Source organism: Olea europaea, unplaced genomic scaffold (assembly GCF_002742605.1).
Source record: "Olea europaea var. sylvestris unplaced genomic scaffold, O_europaea_v1 scaffold2709, whole genome shotgun sequence".
In the NCBI taxonomy this organism is placed as follows: domain Eukaryota; kingdom Viridiplantae; phylum Streptophyta; class Magnoliopsida; order Lamiales; family Oleaceae; genus Olea; species Olea europaea.
The window spans coordinates 40,398-60,516 of NW_019245496.1; the positions used below are offsets into that span (position 1 = coordinate 40,398).

The 20,119-nt window shown below is 34.0% G+C and overlaps 1 protein-coding gene across 3 annotated transcripts; it reads left to right on the forward strand.

Annotated features, from left to right (window-relative positions):
- The first annotated feature begins 1,105 nt into the window (after positions 1–1,105).
- LOC111383524 (RNA-directed DNA methylation 4) lies at positions 1,106–7,972 on the forward strand. 3 transcript variants are annotated; one of them, XM_023007636.1, is made up of 11 exons: positions 1,106–1,290; positions 1,893–2,107; positions 2,218–2,301; positions 3,028–3,119; positions 3,333–3,404; positions 5,540–5,581; positions 6,128–6,279; positions 6,363–6,481; positions 6,835–6,922; positions 7,008–7,078; positions 7,223–7,972. In XM_023007636.1, the coding sequence occupies exons 2-11, from the start codon at positions 1,978–1,980 to the stop codon at positions 7,483–7,485; spliced, it is 1,113 nt and encodes a 370-aa protein (XP_022863404.1). In that variant the 5' UTR covers positions 1,106–1,290; positions 1,893–1,977; the 3' UTR covers positions 7,486–7,972. The 3 variants fall into 3 exon arrangements, with proteins under 3 accessions (XP_022863404.1, XP_022863405.1, XP_022863406.1); XM_023007637.1 differs by having other exon boundaries at positions 1,114–1,290; positions 1,897–2,107; XM_023007638.1 differs by having other exon boundaries at positions 1,114–1,290; positions 1,975–2,107.
- The last annotated feature ends 12,147 nt before the right edge of the window (positions 7,973–20,119 follow it).

The window sequence follows — 20,119 nt, forward strand, 5'->3', positions numbered from 1 at the left end:
ATTTTTTTTACCTTTTCTTGTTTGACATTGATATTGTCATATAGCGGTTGGTAAATATAAAATTACATTATGCTATTATAGTTTGGTTAAAACTCATTTCGACTTGCAAGTGAGATATTAGATAAGGATTGAACGGGATATGTTTAGATGCACAAGGATTGATAGAGTTTCGATTTATTGAGAGTTGGCGAATTTCATTATTTAACTACTATTTATGAAAGTATAATGTAATAGTACTAGTTAGGAAAATTAATCATCTAGGTACACAAATAATTATTTTTCTATTAAAATCACAATTCACAAATGTTTGAATGAGAATTTGAGATTTACGAAAGGGAAAAGAGAAATATACGATTTAGGTAGAAATTAACAAATCAACAGACAAAGGCAACTAACAATTCGTTCAGCAATGATAGACAAGCATCAAATGTTAGGGAAATGAGAATTTATGTTAGAGCTTCTGAAATTTTGGACGTGATTGCTGATGTAGTTTTGTTGAATTATGATTTGAATTATTATATATATATATTTATTAAACTATAGGTCAATAATAATAAACCTAATTTACTTTCTATTATTATTTCAATAGATTGGTTGTAATTTGTATCGCTAAATTGTTATTTCCTCTGAAAAGTGAAATTTGTAAAAATTTTAAGTTAATAAAATTAATGTTTTAATTAAAAAAATTTAAAATTGTTCGGTTTGATTTTGTACTATTTTTGAAAATCAAAACCTAAACCAAACAATTTTAGTCCGATTAGAGGGAAAAAAATCAAGGGTCCATGTGGACCCAAACTAACGATTTTAACTCAACGATTTCGGTTCGATTTGCGGTTTCCTAATTTTTTCGTGCAGCCCTAATTTGATAGGATTAAAATTAATTTTTTAATAAATTTTGATAAAAATTAAAGAATTATATCTTTACTCTATAAAAATAGCAATCTTGGAGTTAATATAGAAGCAACAGTGAATTCTTCCATTTTATTTCACTGTAGTTTTTTTTTTCTTCGTTCCTGTTCAACCGTTTTCCTGACATGTTAGTGTGATATTCTTCCACTTCCTTAATTTGCGTACATCTTTCTTTTTTATACTTATCCGGTTTGCTACTGTTTATTAACTTAGATGGGCCAAAACGACACCGTGTGATGGGAAAAAGGAAAAACTCAGACTCTCGTCATTTTTCTGTGCCACTTAACCCTAACTGCGCTCTCTATCTCTCTGTCTCGCACGCGATCGGTGCCACAGTAGCAAGGATTAACGCTGAATCTGAGCCAATTGAGACGTATATTTGTGAGTACTGCATCGATTCCTTCTTCATCTGTATATAATCGGTGCCACAGTAGTATATAATCACGCTAAGTTTGAGCCAACTGAGACAATCGTTACTGCATCGATTTCTTCTTGTTCTATATATATTGTTTTTGTTTTATTGTGTTCCATTGTTCAATATATGCTTTTTTTTTTCTTCCCCTGATTCAATCTTCGAAGAGTAGAACCCGAAATATGAGAAGACAGTAAAGCTATGTAAGGGGTAGTTAGAGTTTAGGATGCTGTGTATATGTTTTTCGATTTATGTAGCCGTTGTGTTGAATATGGGATTTTTTCTTTAATCTGCGATTTTTGTTCCTCTTTTTTCTTTAAGAGATCAAAGCTGAGATATTTAAAGTTTGTTTCTTTGATGTTATTTTTATGTATTTTTTTTGTTCTATTTGTTCCTTTCTTATATGTTTTTTGATTTTTGTAGTTGTCTAGAGGAACATGTTATTACTATCTCTATTCATTTTGGAAACTTCTCTTTCATACCAATCTGGTTTGCTACTGTTTTATATGCTAAATTTGAAAGAAGAAGTTAGATACAGTAAGAAATAAGTAATAATGCTCGGATTTGATAGACAGCAAAACCAAAGATGGGACGGACTTCGAATTGTCATAGCATAGATTTGATAGACGGCATAACCAAAAATTAGTTCTCAGCTGATGCATAGGAAAAATATTCACTCATTCTCCGATTCTATGGATGACGGCACTGCAATTAAGCCAAATACGGACAAGCCGGTCATTGTCAGGGTTAAAAGAAAAGCTTCCCAGTCTCTCCTCGATGCTTTTTGTGAGTACGGGGTTTAGCTTTCAATGTTTTACTCGTCTTTATTATTTTGGAAGGCGTGGCTAACTCGAAGCTAATTTTTGGTTTACTTTTCCTACATTTATGTCAATTAGGGCTAGAGATTAATGAGAGGCCAACAAAGCGGCCGCTGCTTGACTTTGAAAAGTTATCAATCTCTGGTTCTTCTTCTAATAGAGGTATGTGAAGCTTCCCAATTTTACTTTGTATAGCTTTTCTTTGGTCTCTTAATGGGAACTCTAGAATATTTCGTGTAAAAGATTGTAATTTGACAGAATTATTGCTACATTATAAATCTGGTCAACCTTATGACGTTTTCTAATCCAATCAGGACTGGAATTGGAACTAGCTTATGTGTTAATTATCATTAAATGTTCACATTTCCTATAATCAACGGTGTGGGTGGGGCTGAATGGTGGTGGACGGTTTCAGTGGCAAATTCAAGGGTCCTTTGGTAAAAATATCATCAGCTATATGTCATAAGGAGAAAAGCTAGTAAGGAAAAAAGGTTAAAAATAAGAAGAAAGAAAAAAAGAGTAATGAAGTTTGCTGACAAGGCGAATAGCAAGTTGATATTAAATTTGTATCTTAGATTTATATGTTCCATACTGCTAGCTTAATATAAATTTGTAAAAATGCATTTGATGTTGCTACACTCGTGCCCAACGCATGAATTAGTTTTGTCTGGAGTAAGGGATTAATTGAAGCGTTGGTTGGATAACTTTTATATTCTTCAACGTGACTGGTCATAGAACAATTATCTGTTTTCTTTGTGGTTTTTGAAATCAATAATGGTTACCTGGTCGGGAGATATGGCAAAATGCATTTAGTACTTGGCAATGAGCAGTTTCCAAGCAGGCATGTGATTAATTCCTAACACGATGCTTTTCTTTGACATTTTTAAGTGGAAGAATTGAAGACCAAAAAGGTTCTTGTACGGCATGTGGAGACAGTAATTACCTCAGAGGTCACTGTTGATGTGCTACGATCTTTTGTGGTATGTCAGCTAATATCAATTGTGTTTCTGCACTATCTGTATGTGGACAGTTGATGATGCGATGTTTTGATCTGGGTAGTGTGGATTTTTTAGTCTCTGCGTGATGTACATTTTTCGGTTTGCTGTCCGTTTTAAAGATATATCCATTATGGAAGCTGATGGTGAAGTGGTTATAACTTGTAATTAGTCTTACTAATTTTGTTGGTTGAACAGCCTAATTCATCTGATGCACTGGAACCTAAAGAGAAAAATGGAGGAAGAAGATGCACTTTTAAGACGGAGAATGTGAGTTGTTTATCTCTCCCTCCTCCAACACACACCTTTTTGCGCACACACTTACATAAACTAAGGCTGTCGGTCCCCTCATGCACAAGTTATGCATCCATTTTCTCATGTCCTGAATTGCTCTAGTTTACTCTAGTTCGTACCTTGACATGTAGAAAATCTTCCCTGCTATTCCACCCTTTTTCGTAAGCAGAGTATAATACCTTTTTATGAAATCAAAGCAAGATGGAATATTATTTGTAAAAGCAAAGAGATCTCTTACTTTGCTGGATGTCAATCAAAGCAACTGAATGTGTCTGTTATTTAGTCCAGAAAGTAGCTAATGAGCCTACCTGGTCTTTTTTTAGTGAGAATAGATACTTGCTCCTGCAAAACCTTCCACCTTCTCATGGAAAGTAAATTGACCAAGATACCACAACCTAGATACTAGAGTCAGCAAATTGCGTGAATAGGGAAAATCATTAATTTCTAAAATGGTCAAGCTATGCTAGCAGCTGTAGCCATTCAACGCTAGAAAACAGAGATTATAAGCTGAATCTTTAAGGTGCATTACTATAAGTTTTCAGGAGGGCTTCGATTGAGACGGAATGCTGGTTGGAGGAGCAGTCCAGAGATGCAGTGTTATTTTTCCCATGCATCAGCTGAGAAATAATGTTTGTGGTTTGGGATGAGATCCAGGGGTTGAGTGCTTAATGAAGGAAAAATGGAGCGGGGAGTGTAATGGAATGTGGTGGAGAAGAACAGTTATGAGATTATTTTTGCCAAATGTTCCATTAAGAACAGTTTTAACGTCATACAATATTTTGTGAAATTTTATTGGCCCATTGGCGCACTATTTTAATTGCTACTTTGTGACTTTAGTGCTTTATTATTGAATGAAATAAATCAATTATTCCCTTCAAACAAATAAGAAAACAGAAAAGAAAAATTCAGGCTGATGCCAATCTTCTGTGACCCAGTTGTCCATTATTGAACTCTGCTACTACCAATAGCACCTGACCATAATAGCAGTTGATTCCCCTTCTGAACTCATAAATAATATACGACACCTTAGCTGATGGAGGCCCATGCAAGCAAAATAGGGTGGATAAAAAGGAGATACCATCACGGCTATCTTACTTTAAACTGCCACAGCCACCGCTATAGTTTGACCACCAAACGCCTTTTTCACAAACACTGCTCTAAAGAGAACTAATAAATTTTGTAGTATCAACTGGGGCTACTGGCATCTTCATTGTGATTGACAGAAGCCTCTGGGAAGGGCTGAGGTTGTGGTGTAGGTAAGTGCGGCATGGAGAGAAGGTGGCAGAGGTGTTGAGTTCTGCAGGAACTTGAAAGGTAGAGGGTTTGATAGTACTCTTGGTTGAGGAGATAAATAAATTGGATTGGAGGTGGCAACAACTTTGTAGGTGAGGAATTGGCAGTGGCCACACGATGTAATCCAGTCAGCTGTTGTATATGTGTAAGAGGGCCATGCCATTGGAGAATTCAGGAAGAAGGGCATTAAATTTGAGATTGACGGAGTAATATTTGAAAATGATATGATCTTGGTCTGAGTCTGTAGATTGAAAGTTTGTGTGCAGGGCTCTGTGAAGAGTAACCAATTCCATGTTGCTCATGATTATGTTTTATGTGTTTGTGCGTAGATATTTGCATCTACATGTATTGAGCTCCCAATAATTGCTGCTGTCTCAGATTTGCATAAAAGTCGTGTTCACTGTGTTGTGAGTGGCTTTGAATCCCATTCTAAATGCTTATAATTTATTACAGGCATATATTCTGGCACTGCAATATTGCACTTTTTCTGAAACATTGTACTGATACTATTCTGAGATGTTGCCAACTCAGTATAAGGTCTTCCTTAATGATGTTCTGTTGTCAATTTTAACCATAATGTTCTATCTTTTAAGTTTTAACCATTTCGAGGTTTTGGTAGTCGGCAGACTTAAAATCTCAATTTGTTGTTGCAATTTGAGGACACTGTCCAGTTGACTATTTGCCACAGTATAGATGGATACATGAAGGGAAAAATTCCCATTTAAAGATCAGTATATTGTTTTGGTGCCTCAAAAGATAATCAAAATTGCGATATACTTCGAGTAACTAACCTTAGCATTTTCTAATTAACTCTGCAGAAACAGGAGCAGTTGCTTGTCAAAGCAAGACAAAGACAAGAGGTAAATTGTGCATGGGAATTTTGATGTCATCATTTTCGCTTCTCAATTTTAAAAAAACTGGGATCGTCTAGGTTTCGGTTCTCATGTAGAATATGTTCGTAATTTAATGTCTTTCTTCTAAGCATGGGTATTATCTATCTGGAAATACCTAGGCCTAGTAAAGAAGACACGTTAAGAGAGAATACCACAATATGTTAATGGATATGAGTGGAGCTAAAATTCGTATTCTCCCCTTTCCTAAACTTATCAAGATAAGGAAGCAGAATTTTCATTCACTTTCCTCTCTTCCTGTCTTACTGAGAGTTCTTCTTTCTTAATAATATTTTTTAGGTTGTGATAATTGCATGCCACTAAATATTCTTGTACATATATTAAATGTTGGCTGATATTTATAATGCAACGCCCTTATTTTGGTTCCAATGTCAGTTCAAAGCCTTATTAACAGTCCTCCCTAAGTCCTTCCCAACCGTCCTGACCAAACAAACTCAATAAGTTATGCATTAATGTTATTTTATGTTTCTATTATAATAATTATTATTCCTTTAGGTTTTATCCAAAAATGCTCGTTTTGAGCAAATATGGAGAAGCCGAAAGGGAAAGAATGAAGCTGTAGAAGATGATGCAGTACATGAAATGTATCGACTCTATGATGTTGTCCGGGTTGATGCAGAGAAGAGAGAGAACGAAGTGCAAGAGGAGTAAGTTCTGCTGTTGCATTATATTGCACCATTAGTTTACCTACATCTCTTCTTGATATGAAATTCCTTTAACTTCCATGCAGGGATACGGAATTGGAGGACCACAGGATGATGGCTCAATATCTGCCTCTCCTAAGAGAAGTTTTACCAACTGCTGCTGTGGAGATTGAAGATGATATTCACAATTATGCTGCCAGACAAGGTTTTGCTCTTTCACTTGTTCTTTTTTTCTTTGATTGGGATGTTCTGCTGTCCTTCACTTCTCTGTTATTTTTTGGGCATGATAATGAGTCAAAATAATGTAAGACATTTCAACCAGGTTTATTTAACAAAAATGAAAAGTGAAAAATGGATAAGAAGTTTTGATTGGCTTATGTAATGTGCAAATCACTGTCACTGGTGACTGGGATTCTGTTGGTTCATCCTGCATTTTCTTTTATCTTCTGAAAGTATATTGGAAATGTTTAAAACTTCCTGGTGCATACACATATTTTTCTGTATGTTTGCATCTAATAAGACTATTCTGGTGGTTTATAATATTTGATTGTCGTGCAGCATTTTCAGATGATTATGTTTATGATTTTTATGCTGTTAAGGGTGACGCCAACATTACTGATGCTGATTCTGCAAGCCAGTTTCCTTTGTAAGACTCGATCCTTGTGAATGTTTGCTGATTATGATATTTGATATTCTGTTTACGTTAAACAAAAACTGTTCTGCTTGTATAGGGTTCAAGTTGACGATGATACCTTCTATGATGGCCCAGATGATTCAGAATATGAAACTGATGATTCTAATGGTGTAATCTCCACACACACACACACACACACACACACACACACACACACACACACACACCCCCCCTCCCTCTCTGCCCCGCTCTCACTCACTCCCCTCTCTAGGCGTGATTTTATGCCTAATTCAATTTCGTTTTGAATCTCAGCGGAGGACAATCCGCTCAATGAGTATCCGGATGAAGAGACATCTGAGGATGAGGATGTGAGTAGATCATCTGATGAGAAATCAGAGGTCGAGAGCAGATCTTCCAAGAACCAATCTGAAGAATCTGAAAGTGGAAGTGAAACATATTATAATGAACACGAGGGTACAGGGCCATTTGACTGGTCAGACAATGCAGATTCATTGTTCGAAGATGACAAGTACTTTGATGATGGTGAGGAAATTTATGATGATGATTTGAGGTAATTTTGTTTTTGGTCCATTGTACCTTTTCTCTGCCTGTGAATTTTTACTTCAAGCATGTATGGGTAAGTTGTTGTGTTGCTACACGCACTATAATCAAACACACTTCGGCCTTTGCTGAGATCATTAACAATTGGGAACAGGTGTTTGGTACTTTCCCAAGTAGGGCTCGTAAATGTTAAAATTGTGTTTAGTTTGGCTCAGTATTTGCTGTGATGCTAGCAAATAATAATTTTCTATCGTGTCTAGGTAGAGCCCACAAAAATATATATGCTCCGTTTGTATGAAGGCATCTGAATTAATATTATATAGCAGTCTTTTATTGCTTTTGAATTGATTTTCTTTGGAGGTGTAAAAATGGGATTTAGCCACCTAAGGCTCTGTTATCTTATTTGAACCACTACACTCTTTAACTCTTTAGAATCGTTTGGAAGCGACGAATGAACAAATTTGGTTGGATATATTTCTTTTAGAACTTGTTTTTACTTAATTTGTTCGATTGATTATATGTTCAGGCTTTAGCCAACTTGTGTTTTTTTGTTAAAAGGATCAAATGCACCACTCTATAGAAATTGTTTGGAGGTGACGGGCTGACAAATATTGTTTCATCTTTCTTGTGGAGAACTTGTTTTACTTAATTTGTTTGATTGATTCTTTGTTCAACCTTTTCCATTGTATGCATGTTAGTTCAGAATGAACTAATTTGTGGTCAAGAGCATAACATAGTTTTTTACCTGTCGTTATCAACTAATAGAATTCATTTTTAAATTACTTCTTTCGTTGAACATAATTTTTGAATTGCGTGCAATCAAATTATTTATAGAGCAATGTTAGGTGTACAGGGGTGCCTTCATAGGGCATTTACAGATCACACGCAGGTGGGTGGGTATTTTTTTGGTAATATTTTACTTACATGGGGATCCCATGTGAGTATTCTGTATCTTTATCGTGAAAGATTATTCTGTACACAAAGAATACTTGTAATTTATAAGCGTATGAGTGGGTAGTGAACCTGACATGGGTGGGGATCAAGTTGGGGAAGACATGCTAATTTTTTTCTAATGTCTTTTTCTCATTTCTCATAAATAAATTAAAGTGTAATAAATCAGGTGTCTGCAGTAACAGTTTCATGCACGTTTTAAATGAAATTCCTATTTAAAAATTCGCGTTGCTGCTGCTGAGAAAATGGAGAATTGAAAGGTGGGACAAAAATATTAAGAAATTTTCACTAGACTCTAAAAGCACATGGAACGAAGATGTTGGGTATGATTTATTTTTTTTCCTTCCTTATTCATTTAACAATTTTGTAATGGCACCGGTATGATTTATTTTTTTTCCTTCCTTATTCATTTAACAATTTTGTAATGGCACCGTAACATTATTTTGATGCTCGTAACGAGAACAAGAAATAGAAACCGAAAAAAGTCTTGAATAACGTTTATAATTCTCGTTTCTTAACTAGAAAAGTTATATGTATAAAGATGGTTTACAAAATTGATTGACAGAATAATATTTCCATCAATCATTTTAAAAATAGATTTTTAAATCATTGGAAATTAATAGTCTAGATTTTGTTTTATTGTCAACCAAATTTATACACACACTGTGTGCAAATGGTATAATAGTCATGGGCGGGCCCAAGGGGTTTCGCTATCTTATCTGCTTCTGTTTTAGGCATCTAGATAAGAAATGTCAGTCTCTTGTCCACTTGCTACCTTTCAATCTTCTTAACTTCTTACTTCCTGTCATTTGAAAGACTCCTCTAATGCCAATACGAAGGGGGGTCTTGGGGGTCACTTGACCTCCAACTTTTGAGACTTTTTTTTTTTTTTTTTTTTTTTTTATTTGATAAGTAATTTTTTGGTTTTTTTTTTTTAAATAAATAGAAATATAAAGAGGGGTAGTTATTCATATAAAGTTAGGCAATTTTGGCGAAATTTGGTTTTTTTGAAAGTATTGGAGGCAATTCAGCAAATACGAGCAGAACAACAGTGGAAGGAAAATATGTTTGGTCTAGCCAATGTCTACTAAAAATTATGAAATTTTTACTACAACTAAAACATTCATTTATGTACAACATATAAAAATTTGGGGTCTTGATGATAAAGTTTGAAGCACGAAAGTATTTCTCGAATATGCTGGACAGAAAACTCGGATTCGACACGATTTACTAAAACGGGCATAACTTTATCTCTAGCTAATATTTTAAGGTAATTTTGAAGACTACTATTAGAAGACTCGTAGACCTTTGAAAAACCATTGATTTCACTCTAAAATGTGCACCATACCCCAATTGATACCATTTTCGATCAAAAAGACAGAATCTGAATTTTATGTTCAGCAGTAAATAAACTTCAGGCATAGTCATTCCAACATTTCCAAATTATGGTTAACATGAAATGCATATAAAATGAGATGAAATAGACGTTTAAATGTTTCTAAAAGTGCCATCTAGTAATTCATAATAGATTTACACGAATTGGAAATTTTACTAGAAAGTTTGTACAAAATTTGATTGTGCCCTCTAACTCAAGTTCTATGCGTTCGTTCCTGATAATACTGACTAGAAAATATTCTGGAGCAGCCCCTATCCTTTGACTTTTGTAGCAAGTTGGCCTCATATTTAAAATGGAGTATTTTAGTGCTAGATCATTCAATGATGTTATGCAAGAATGGATATTTTACGTCCAAAAGTTTGTCAAAATTTAACTAAAGAAATTTATATAAATTTAATTAAATTAAGTAAAATAATAAAAAAGAAAAAGGTAATATGAAAACATATTTATCAAACCTCCAATCTCTTAATTCCAGGCACCCCCACTTTTATTTATTTTCATTTTAATTAGATTTAAGTGTAACCCACCTGTTGTGTAATATAATTGTGGAATAAAGTTGAAAATTTATGGATCTCTATGTTTTGATTTTAATATTGAGGACAATATTGGTATAGAAATGATAGATTGAGGATCAAAGATGAACTTTCATGTTTAATTCTTAAATATTTGACCGGGTCGGGTAAGAATAAACCGGTACAGTAACTTACCCGACTTCGAGTCCTAGACAAAGAATAACACGAGGATCTGAGGCTAAATGGTAGGTGACCCGGCCCATTTACCAAAAAGGCCGTTGACCACAGTCATTTACAAAAAAATGTAAAAGATTTAAAATCTCACATTTGCCTTTCAATTCAAAAAGAGAGAAAAATGAGAGGAAAAATAGAAAAATCCAAAATTGAATTGCGCTATTAATCATCTTCTACACATTTAATCAAACTAGTTTTTTGCTTGTGCAATGCACGGGCAATTTTATTTTAAGGTAATGTTAGTATGTCGAACGATAAGGATTGATGGGAGACACGTGCATAGGATTAGGCTAGCAAAATGAACTTAATTTGATGATGCAAATTTTCATATGATTTACCCATGAAATACAGCTACGAAGCATTGGAAAAGCACGAAGAAATCAAGAAAACTTCAACTTAGATACAAAACAAGTACCAAACAAGAGCGGTACACTTCCTCATGGTCAATGACAAAATAATACAATTTTTGTACATAAATAATTTTTCCTTTTTAAAGGTTGAACCCCAACCTTAAGGGTCCCCCACCGCCTATACCCTGGAGTATCGTAAGGGAGGTAAATCGCAGGTTATGCCTCCAAGGGTACAGGGTGGAAGGCTGCTTGTACACTTGCACTTACCCAAGAGCCAAATCCATATTTCAGGATTCGAACCATTGACACAACAGCCTCAAGTAAAGGTGGATTTCTCCACCCTCTCCTTTTACCACTTGGAGATGTGCCCTGGGGACAATAATTTTTCCTTTTTAAGATGCACGCTAAGAAGATCTACCTTCAAAATTCATAACAAAGATTTAAAGGGTAATAAAAATAAAGAAAAAGTTTTACTCGAGAAGTTCCATGTCTCTTTATATTTGTGACTCATTTATTGAGAGTCATTAAGATATATGTAATATAACAAAAAAGGAATAGTCACATTAATGGAGTAATGGTGACAATTTTGCTCCCCTGTCCTAGTTTATGTTTTGCCCAAAAAGTTCCTGACATAGTTAATAGACTATAAAAATCAGGTCAAAGAAAATTCAAGCATGAAAAGTAAAAGGTTGATCTGACCTTGTAAGAGTATTCTCTTTTGGATCAAATGGCCACTTATTTATATTCTTTTATGTACTTCTATATATTCTTAATGTCTTAATTTCTTTTAATGTGCGTGAAGCCCAATCAACGATACGATTAACACGGGCTAAGAAATAAAGCACATTTTGAGTACTAAATAGCAAAATTAATAGGTTGGGGCACCCTATATCAAAATAAAACAGCTTATGCTTATTTTTCAACACTCACTTTTCAGCACTCACTTTTGGTGTAGAAGCAAGTGCTGAAACAATTTTTTAAGTGCTTGTAGTGTCTAGAAGGACAGCACCAAACACCCCTAACATGAAAAATCAAAAATTTAAAAAAAAAATGAAAAAGCATTAAGTGACAAAAAATTGCCTCAAAGCACTTTTGTATTTAGCCCACAGTTGCCTTCAATGACAAAGTACTGTTCAAAACACACCCTAACAAAATGGGATTGCTAAAAGAATGAACAAAACACTCATGAACAAAGTCAGATGTCTTCTTATCAGCTTAGAACTAGCAAAATGGTTCTGAGCTGAGACTGTTTATACTACTGCATTCTTTATGAATAGGTCTCCTAATAGTTCTGTTGACTTTAAAACACCTCAAGAATTGTGGACTAGAAAACCACTTGACCTATCACATATTAGAGTGTTTGGATGTGCTGCATATGTACACCAAACCGAAGGAAAATTAAATCTTAGGGCAACAAAGTGTGTTTTTCTGGGGTATTCTGAAGGAGTAAAGGGTTATAGACTATCAGTCTTAGATGGCAAAGGCATAAAAATAATCAAGAGTAGGAATGTTGTATTCACTGAATTTGAAATGCCATGTTTAAAGAATAAGACTGAAAAACATGTTGAACCAAATGAAAGAAACATCCCTACAAATGAGGTTAAGTTGGCCAGGTTCATTAACTCATCACCTGAGGTCAATGAACCTGCTGTACAAAAAACTCTAGAGAGGATTGGGGAGCTTGATGAAGGTGAATGTAGTTCCCCTAAAATAGAAACTGAACCTAAGATTTAAACCACTCGGACAATCCAAACACCGAACCTATTAATCAAGACTACCAACTTGTAAGAGATGGGGAAAATGAGGCAAGTGAAGCCTAACCTTAGGTATGAAATTAACAATTTGACTGATCTACTCGCTTTAACATTTGGTGAAGCATTAGAGAATTCAGAATCTTCTACCTTTGAGGAAGCTATGAATTGCCCTAATGCTGCAAACTAGAAAACTGCAATGAAAGAATAAATGAAATCCCTAACTGAAAAAAAAAATTGGAGGTTGGTAAAAATGCCTAATAATCATAGAATTGTTCAGTGTAAGTGGGTTTACAAGTTAAAGGAAGGAAATAACTCATTAGACCCCATAAGGTATAAAGCCAGGCTGGTTAGCCATAGACTTTACCCAGAGAGAATGAGTGGATTATAATGAAATATTCTCGCCTGTTATAAAATATAAAACTATAAAAATGAATCTTGCACTAGTTGTTCAATTCAATTGGGAACTTGAAAATTAGATGTCAAGACTGCATTCTTGCATGGTGAACTGGAAGAAGACATTTATATGTGTCAACCTCAAAGATTTGAGGTTAAGGAAAAATAGGATTTTGTGTGTAAATTGCAAAATCATTGTATAGGTTCAAACAAAACCCAAGGCAATGGTATATAAGGTTTGACACATATGTGCTAAACATTGGGTTCAAGAAGAATGAGTATGATCATTGCCTATACTTTAACAATGCTAAGACTGGAAGTGAAGTATATCTTCTTCTCTATGTAGATGATATGCTTCCAGCAAGTTCCAGCATGACTGAAATAATAAGACTAAAGAACCTCTTGAAATTTGAGTTTGATATGAAAATTTTAGGCAATGCCAAGAAAATATTAGGAATGGAAATAAAGAGAGATAGGCTTGAGAATAAATTGAAAATATCACAGGAATCCTATCTATTAAAGTTATAACCAAGTTTGGTATGAAAGAGGCTAAGTCTGTTATTGTACCTCTAGTTGCGCATATGAATCTCTCCATTGCCCAGTCACCAAAAACTGAAAATGAGATGAGAGAGATGATAAACATGCCATATGCATTAGCCAAAAGGTTTATCACGTTCTCAATGATCACAACAAGACCTGACCTAACTTATGCCATAAGTTTCCTAAGTAGGTTTATGTTAAGTCTAGGAAGGTCCCATTGGGCAGGCTTAAAATAGCTACTAAGATACATTTTTGGAAGATTAACTACTGGTTTGACATTTGAAAAGAGGTCTAAAAATCTAACTCTTGTAGGATATATAGACTTTGATTTTGCTTGTGACAAAGTCAGAGAAAGTCTACTACTGTTTTTTTCTTTATATCGGGAAAGAATTGTTTTACTTGGAAATCTCAATTACAACCAATAGTTACACTATGTAGTACTGATGCAGAATATGTAGCCATCACCGAATTTGTGAAAGAGTACCTGTGACTGAAATGAATCTTTACCGAGTTAAATTTTTTATAAAAGACCCTAAGACAGCCAGAGTGCTTTATTATTGAGTAAGAACCCTGTATATCATGAGAGGTCCAAGCATTTTCAGGTGAAGTATCACTTCATAAAAGAAAAGATATCCTCTAGTGATGTAAATCTGAAGAAAATTCACACTGATGAAAACCCATCTGATATGGGCGCAAAGATTTTACCTGTTAATAAGTTTAGATCATGTTTATCTATTCTTCATATTGATATAGGTTGATCAGGTACCTTGGGCAATGATGTAGGGCTAAGTTTGTTTTATGTGCAATCTAGCATATTGGAGACAATAGATGATTTGAGAACCAAGGTGAAGATTGTGAAAACGTATTTCTCAAATCAACACTTTTAGTAAGGGCAGAAAGGTCATTTGGATGTGGAAGGCCCAAGTGGCTGTTGGTGTGTTACGCAAGTTATGCTTCTTTAAAACCTATCCTGGTCGTCCATTTTTTATCAATGGCTGAGAATTGTTCTGATACAATCGGTGTGGTATTTGATTTGTCACTCCAAGGATGGCCTCAGTTTGGTCTTTGAGATTTTTCTAGGTTCTTGAGTTTTTTCTCTCAGGCTCTTCAAGAGACTTTTCTTCTTCATCTATTTTTTATTTCTGGTTCTTGTGATCTTATATGAGATTTTTGTAAATCTGAAAGAACCCTGTGAAATCTATCTTGCTATAGTAACTTGGTCGGTTGTAAGGCTCGTGTTGTGTCTAATTTTGGTAAGGCAGTAGGGTTCTTGGTTATTGGTGATTAATTTTCGATTTTGTAAGATCTTTTGGATCGATGATCAGATCCTGTGTCTGAGTGTAGTCTCAGTGTTGTCTTTGTCGCTTAGAGGGTTATTTTGCACATAGTGAACGAGCCAGCCTCTGAGGCCCCCAGACTAGGCATTTTATGCTGAACTGGGTGAACAATCATTTTTGTTCTTTGCTATTCTTATGCATGATTGATTGTTTATTTTCACATGAGCACTGAAACGAACGTGTAATTCCTAATAGTTTAGTTTATCTAAATAATTTGGGACAAATTGTTGAGTCCTGGGAATGTTTTGGGATGTTGGCTCCTTGTCTCCAGCATTCAGCTTCTTTGGCAGTCTCATTCCATCATTTCATGATTACTTTTTCTCAAAGTAATTCACAATTCAACCACTTTGTCTATTTAAGTTATAGCATTGAGCTTCTTTGGCCATCTCATTCAATCATTTCACAATTACTTTTTCTCAAAGTAATTCACCATTCAACTACTTCGTCTATTTAAAAAGTAATTATGAAATGATTGAATGAGATGGCCAAAGAAGCTCAATGCTGAAGAGAAAGAGATGAGAGCCAATGTCCCAACATACAACTGGGACTCATCAATTTTCCTGGGATTATTTAGATAAACTAAACCAATTGTTCACCAAACAAATAAGCAAAGAAATATAACCAAAATTCCACTATCCTTAGCATCAACGCCACTCCAATTTTGTCTAACACTTTCTTCACAAAACTTCCTTTAATTACTCTCTCCTTCATTCAATTTCTCCCCATTTTCCATTGATGTAGTAGAAGCACCTTCATCGTGTATTCTTTATCAGACATTTGTTCTTTTCAAACAAAGGAACGAGAAGGGGAATGATTAAGAACATGACGATACCGATAACAATTTTCAAAGGATGTAACAATCTTAAAATGTCATAGCGTAAAGAAGTAATCACATCATAAATTCCTATAAATACTATTATTGGAAGCATAAATTGTTGGGTTGTGTGCTCATATAGTATAGTTTTGCTGATATAAAAATAACAATATTCTTATATTGAATAAAATTATGTTCACTTTATTTATTGCATTTATTTATTATTGATCATACGAAATTAAAGTGCACATTATCACTTGTGATAATATGAGTTGGGTATTTTTGTTGAGAAGAATAATGTGATAGAACTTATATTTTGATTATAAATAATTTGTTCACAATTTATATATAAAGGTTAGCACTTTATATTGGAAGCTTGTAGTGTTGACCAATTCATTATTCAAATTTGTGATTTGTCATTATCACAAAAATAGTTAAATATGACATTAGTACACTTGAAGTGTATTAAACATACCGCGTGTCGAATTTAATTTTATAGCATAACCGTGCGAAGAATTAAATTCCACTTGACCGATGTGTATGTTATTTGAATCCCTTGACAGGATTATATATATCTTTTCGCAATTTTAATTGTTCTTTGATTTATCAATGAGCGAGATCAATTTAATTGGTCAAATATCTTGATGAGTTGGAAATTTGAGAATGAGTGGCGTAGAGAGCATAAATTCGTGTCGGGAACCATCACCCTGAAAAAAGGGTAAAGTCACTACTTAAATATTTTTTGTTGGATGGTTAAAATCTAAACTCAGTGTTTAGCGTTAGCTAAACTTCGATATCTGTGATTAGTTCACAGGATCGATGAAAAAAATGAAAGTTAAGTTAGTGAGAATAATTGGAGGGGCAAAACGGTCATTTATGCTCGTATCTAATTATTGGATCTTGGACGGGAATAAAATTCATATATGGAAGGTCGAAGGAAAAATATTACAAATTTATTGGTTTCTGTGATCTTATATATTCCAAGAGTTCAGTCTGTTGCCTTTAGTGGAAAAAGGAAAGATTGATAATTAGATTGGGTGGTCTAGGGTTGACTAGAAAGAATTTAATTATTGGAGCTTGAATAATATATGTCCGATCATGTCCCTGTGGTAGCTCCATAAAGTATTGAAATTTAATTATGGCAATTATAATAGTTTTGGGTTTAATTGTAATTAAAATAAAGTTTTGTATTTGGTGTATATATATATTGTTTGAATATGGAATTATTATTGTACTGAAATTGTATCATCTTTTTCTCTATAAATAGAGATTAGATGAACAGAAAAATAATAAAACACTCATAACACATAATTCCATAGAGTTCAAATTTGGAGAGAGAAAGAGAGAGAATATTTATTTTCTTGCTTACCAATTGTTCAATTGAAGAATTAGTTCTTGGATTAATTAAAAAAAGGTGCCCACACGTAGGTGTAATCTTTGCGTTGGAGAATACCATAGAAGGCTCGAAGGTTTGAAGCACCAAGTTCTTACAATTAAATGAGCTGGAAGTTTATGGTTCAAAATCAATTCAAATGTTGATCATTGAATTTAGGTAAAAGATTCAAATCCTTTAATTTTGTTATAACATGTACTTGAGTATCTAGGCGATCTTGTTTATTGAATTAAAGAAATTTTTAATTTTCGGATGATTCTGTTTCTGCATTCCAACATAAATATGAGGCCTCCTGCTATTTTTCTTGATTTTCCAACATGAACATCTCTAGCTGTTAAAAAAATAATCCATTGCAGTAACGTGTAGAACAATAAAATGCAAAAAAAATTTATTATCCGATTGAATGTCGCGACAGCACGATATCCTAAAGTAAAATTGCCCGTCGATAATTGCTGCAACCTCCTTGGACAATCACTCCAGGGATACAACGATCATAAACCACTTGTGCAGCAATCACGAATGGCTTCTCGTAACTCTCAAGTGCATTCCAGAATATATGTAAAAATTCGAGTATAAAAAATATCAGAATATGAAAAATCAGATTTCGTTTCAGATAATTTTCTGTTTTCTTTTATATATGTTTTCCCAAAACGAGATGTGAGTTTATATAGACAAATTAGATGTAACTGTTTTCTCCATGATCAGAAAATTATGCAGAATTTAATGACTTTGTAATTAGTGGTTGGTAAAAAACGATCACAAAATACGGGCTACTTTGACCCATTAAATAATTTAGAAAATAAAAAAAAAATCAAGGAATCCCATGTTAAAATGGCTACTGTTTCTTTTTTCTTCTTCTTTTTGGTTATTGATAGGTTTGTTTTGAAATTATGTTAACTTTTTGTATCTTACTTAAAAAATAATTTACAGGAGTTTTGAGTAATTTTTGGGTCTGATAGATTGAAAGCAGAAATGGGGAAATGTAGTCAGTATTATTTTTGTGTTTTTGGGTTATCTGAGAGTGAAGTGGGGAATAATTAGGAAGTATGTGTTCATGTGTTGCAGACAGTGCTTTCGAAGCAATGTCAGGAAATTGGCTTTATCAAGTGTTGTTGAGTTGTGAATGTTCAAATTTCTACCAGTGGAAGGAAGGCTTTCCTTGCTGGGATGTTTTTAGATCTCTACGGGCATCTTTTTTATTACATAAAAGGGGTTGTAATTGATAAAGATTATTCTAGTCATCATAAAAAAAGGGTATGACTTACTATTTTAGGTTATGGTGATGATAAGTTGTGACGTTGGTCTGTAGTGTGTGCAATTTATTTGTAGTGACATTTTTGTGACAAAATCTGTGTTAATTGTGGCTAGGTGTGACCAAACTTGTTTTAACTGTGACTGACTGTAATTGTATGTGTTGTGATGCTAGTCTGTAGTGTGTGTGGATTTTATGTTGTGACCTTCTGTGACCAAGTCTGTATTAGTTGTAACCAATTTTGTGTTAATTGTGATCGATTGTGACTATATGTGTTGTTATCTGCAGTGTGTGTGAATTTATTTATGATGATCCTCGGTGACCAAATCTGTATTAATTGTGATCGATTGTGACCAAGTTTATGTTAATTATAACCAGTTGTGACTGTAACCAAATTAACAATGACTTGGTCACATATCATCACAATTAAATTTAATTTGGTCACAGACAATCACAATGAAGACAAATTTGATTATAGTCAGCATGCAGTACTCAAAACGTTACTATCTCCTCACAACCACAACCAAAATAGATCAATTCCAATGTACTATCATCACTTGTAACACACCATCACAGCTACCACGCAAATCTGTTTCTTAAACACAGTTGCCACCTCTTGCAGAGAGAGAGAGAGAGAGAGAGAGAGAGAAAGTGTTTTGAATTTGTGAAGGCTTCAATCTTACCTAAACAGTTCCCTAAAATTGTGGATTTTATTTGTGTTTGTAAATGTATATGGAAAGAGAGAGCTTTTATAGAAAGATAAAGCATTTTGAATTTTTAGAGGCTTTAATCTTCCCTGCAAAGTGCCCCAAAATTGTGGGTTTCTATTTATTTCTGTAAATATATATATAGAAAGAGAGAACTTTTGTACATGGAGAAAGTGTTTTGAATTTTTGTAAGCTTCAATATTTCCTAAAAAATTTCTTAAAATTGGAGATTTCTACAGAGGGGTGGGGTAGGGCTACAAAAGTGAGAAAACATAAATAAATTATTTATCAAAGAAAATGCTTACTAGAAGCATTGAGTATTGGACAAGACACTTTTGTTGATGTGCTAGGTGGATATTTTTGGGGTGCGTGGGTGTAGGTTCCGTGGCGTGGGTGGGTTGTAGGATATCATTAATTGATATATTCTCAATTTGGTTGGCGGGTGTTTGGGTGTGGTGGAGATAATTAACTCCAATTAAATATATATTTTTAATTTGAATTAATACTTGAATTTTGAAATAATTTGACAAGTTTGTTAATTTTGAAATGTAATTCTCATATATAGGAGTTGTGTATTGTTCCCTTCTTTATAATGGAGTTAAAGTTTTGGTCCAATTACCAAATTTTAAGCCTACAAAATAAATAGTAATACACATCTTCATATGTTTCCATTTTTTATGGGAAATGATCTTATCTATAACGTATAAGAAATGGCTCTTAAACTTTTGTTCTCTAGTTCTTTGGGCCCGTTTGGTATAGCGTCCACTTCTACTTTTGAGTAGTGGAAGAGGAGAAGCAGAAGCTATAGTTTTTGAATTAGTGTTTGATATCGAATTTCTAAGTCCATGTTATAGCCACATTCTAGGAAAAAATGCATTATTGATGTCAAATCAATGGGAAATGTGTGGTTAAAAAATAAGAATTTTTTTTAGATTTACGTGTATTATTTTATTGAAAATATGTGATTAAAATGATGTCAAATCACTATTGAAAAATATATTTTTATGAAAATAAT

Bases quoted from the DNA above. Each gene is read 5' to 3' on its own strand.
- LOC111383524 (XM_023007636.1), top strand. From the start codon at position 1,978: ATGCATAGGAAAAATATTCACTCATTCTCCGATTCTATGGATGACGGC. The intron at 2,108-2,217 runs GTGAGTACGGGG...TATGTCAATTAG, and splicing joins GTCTCTCCTCGATGCTTTTT to GGCTAGAGATTAATGAGAGG. The intron at 6,923-7,007 runs GTAAGACTCGAT...CTGCTTGTATAG, and splicing joins TCTGCAAGCCAGTTTCCTTT to GGTTCAAGTTGACGATGATA.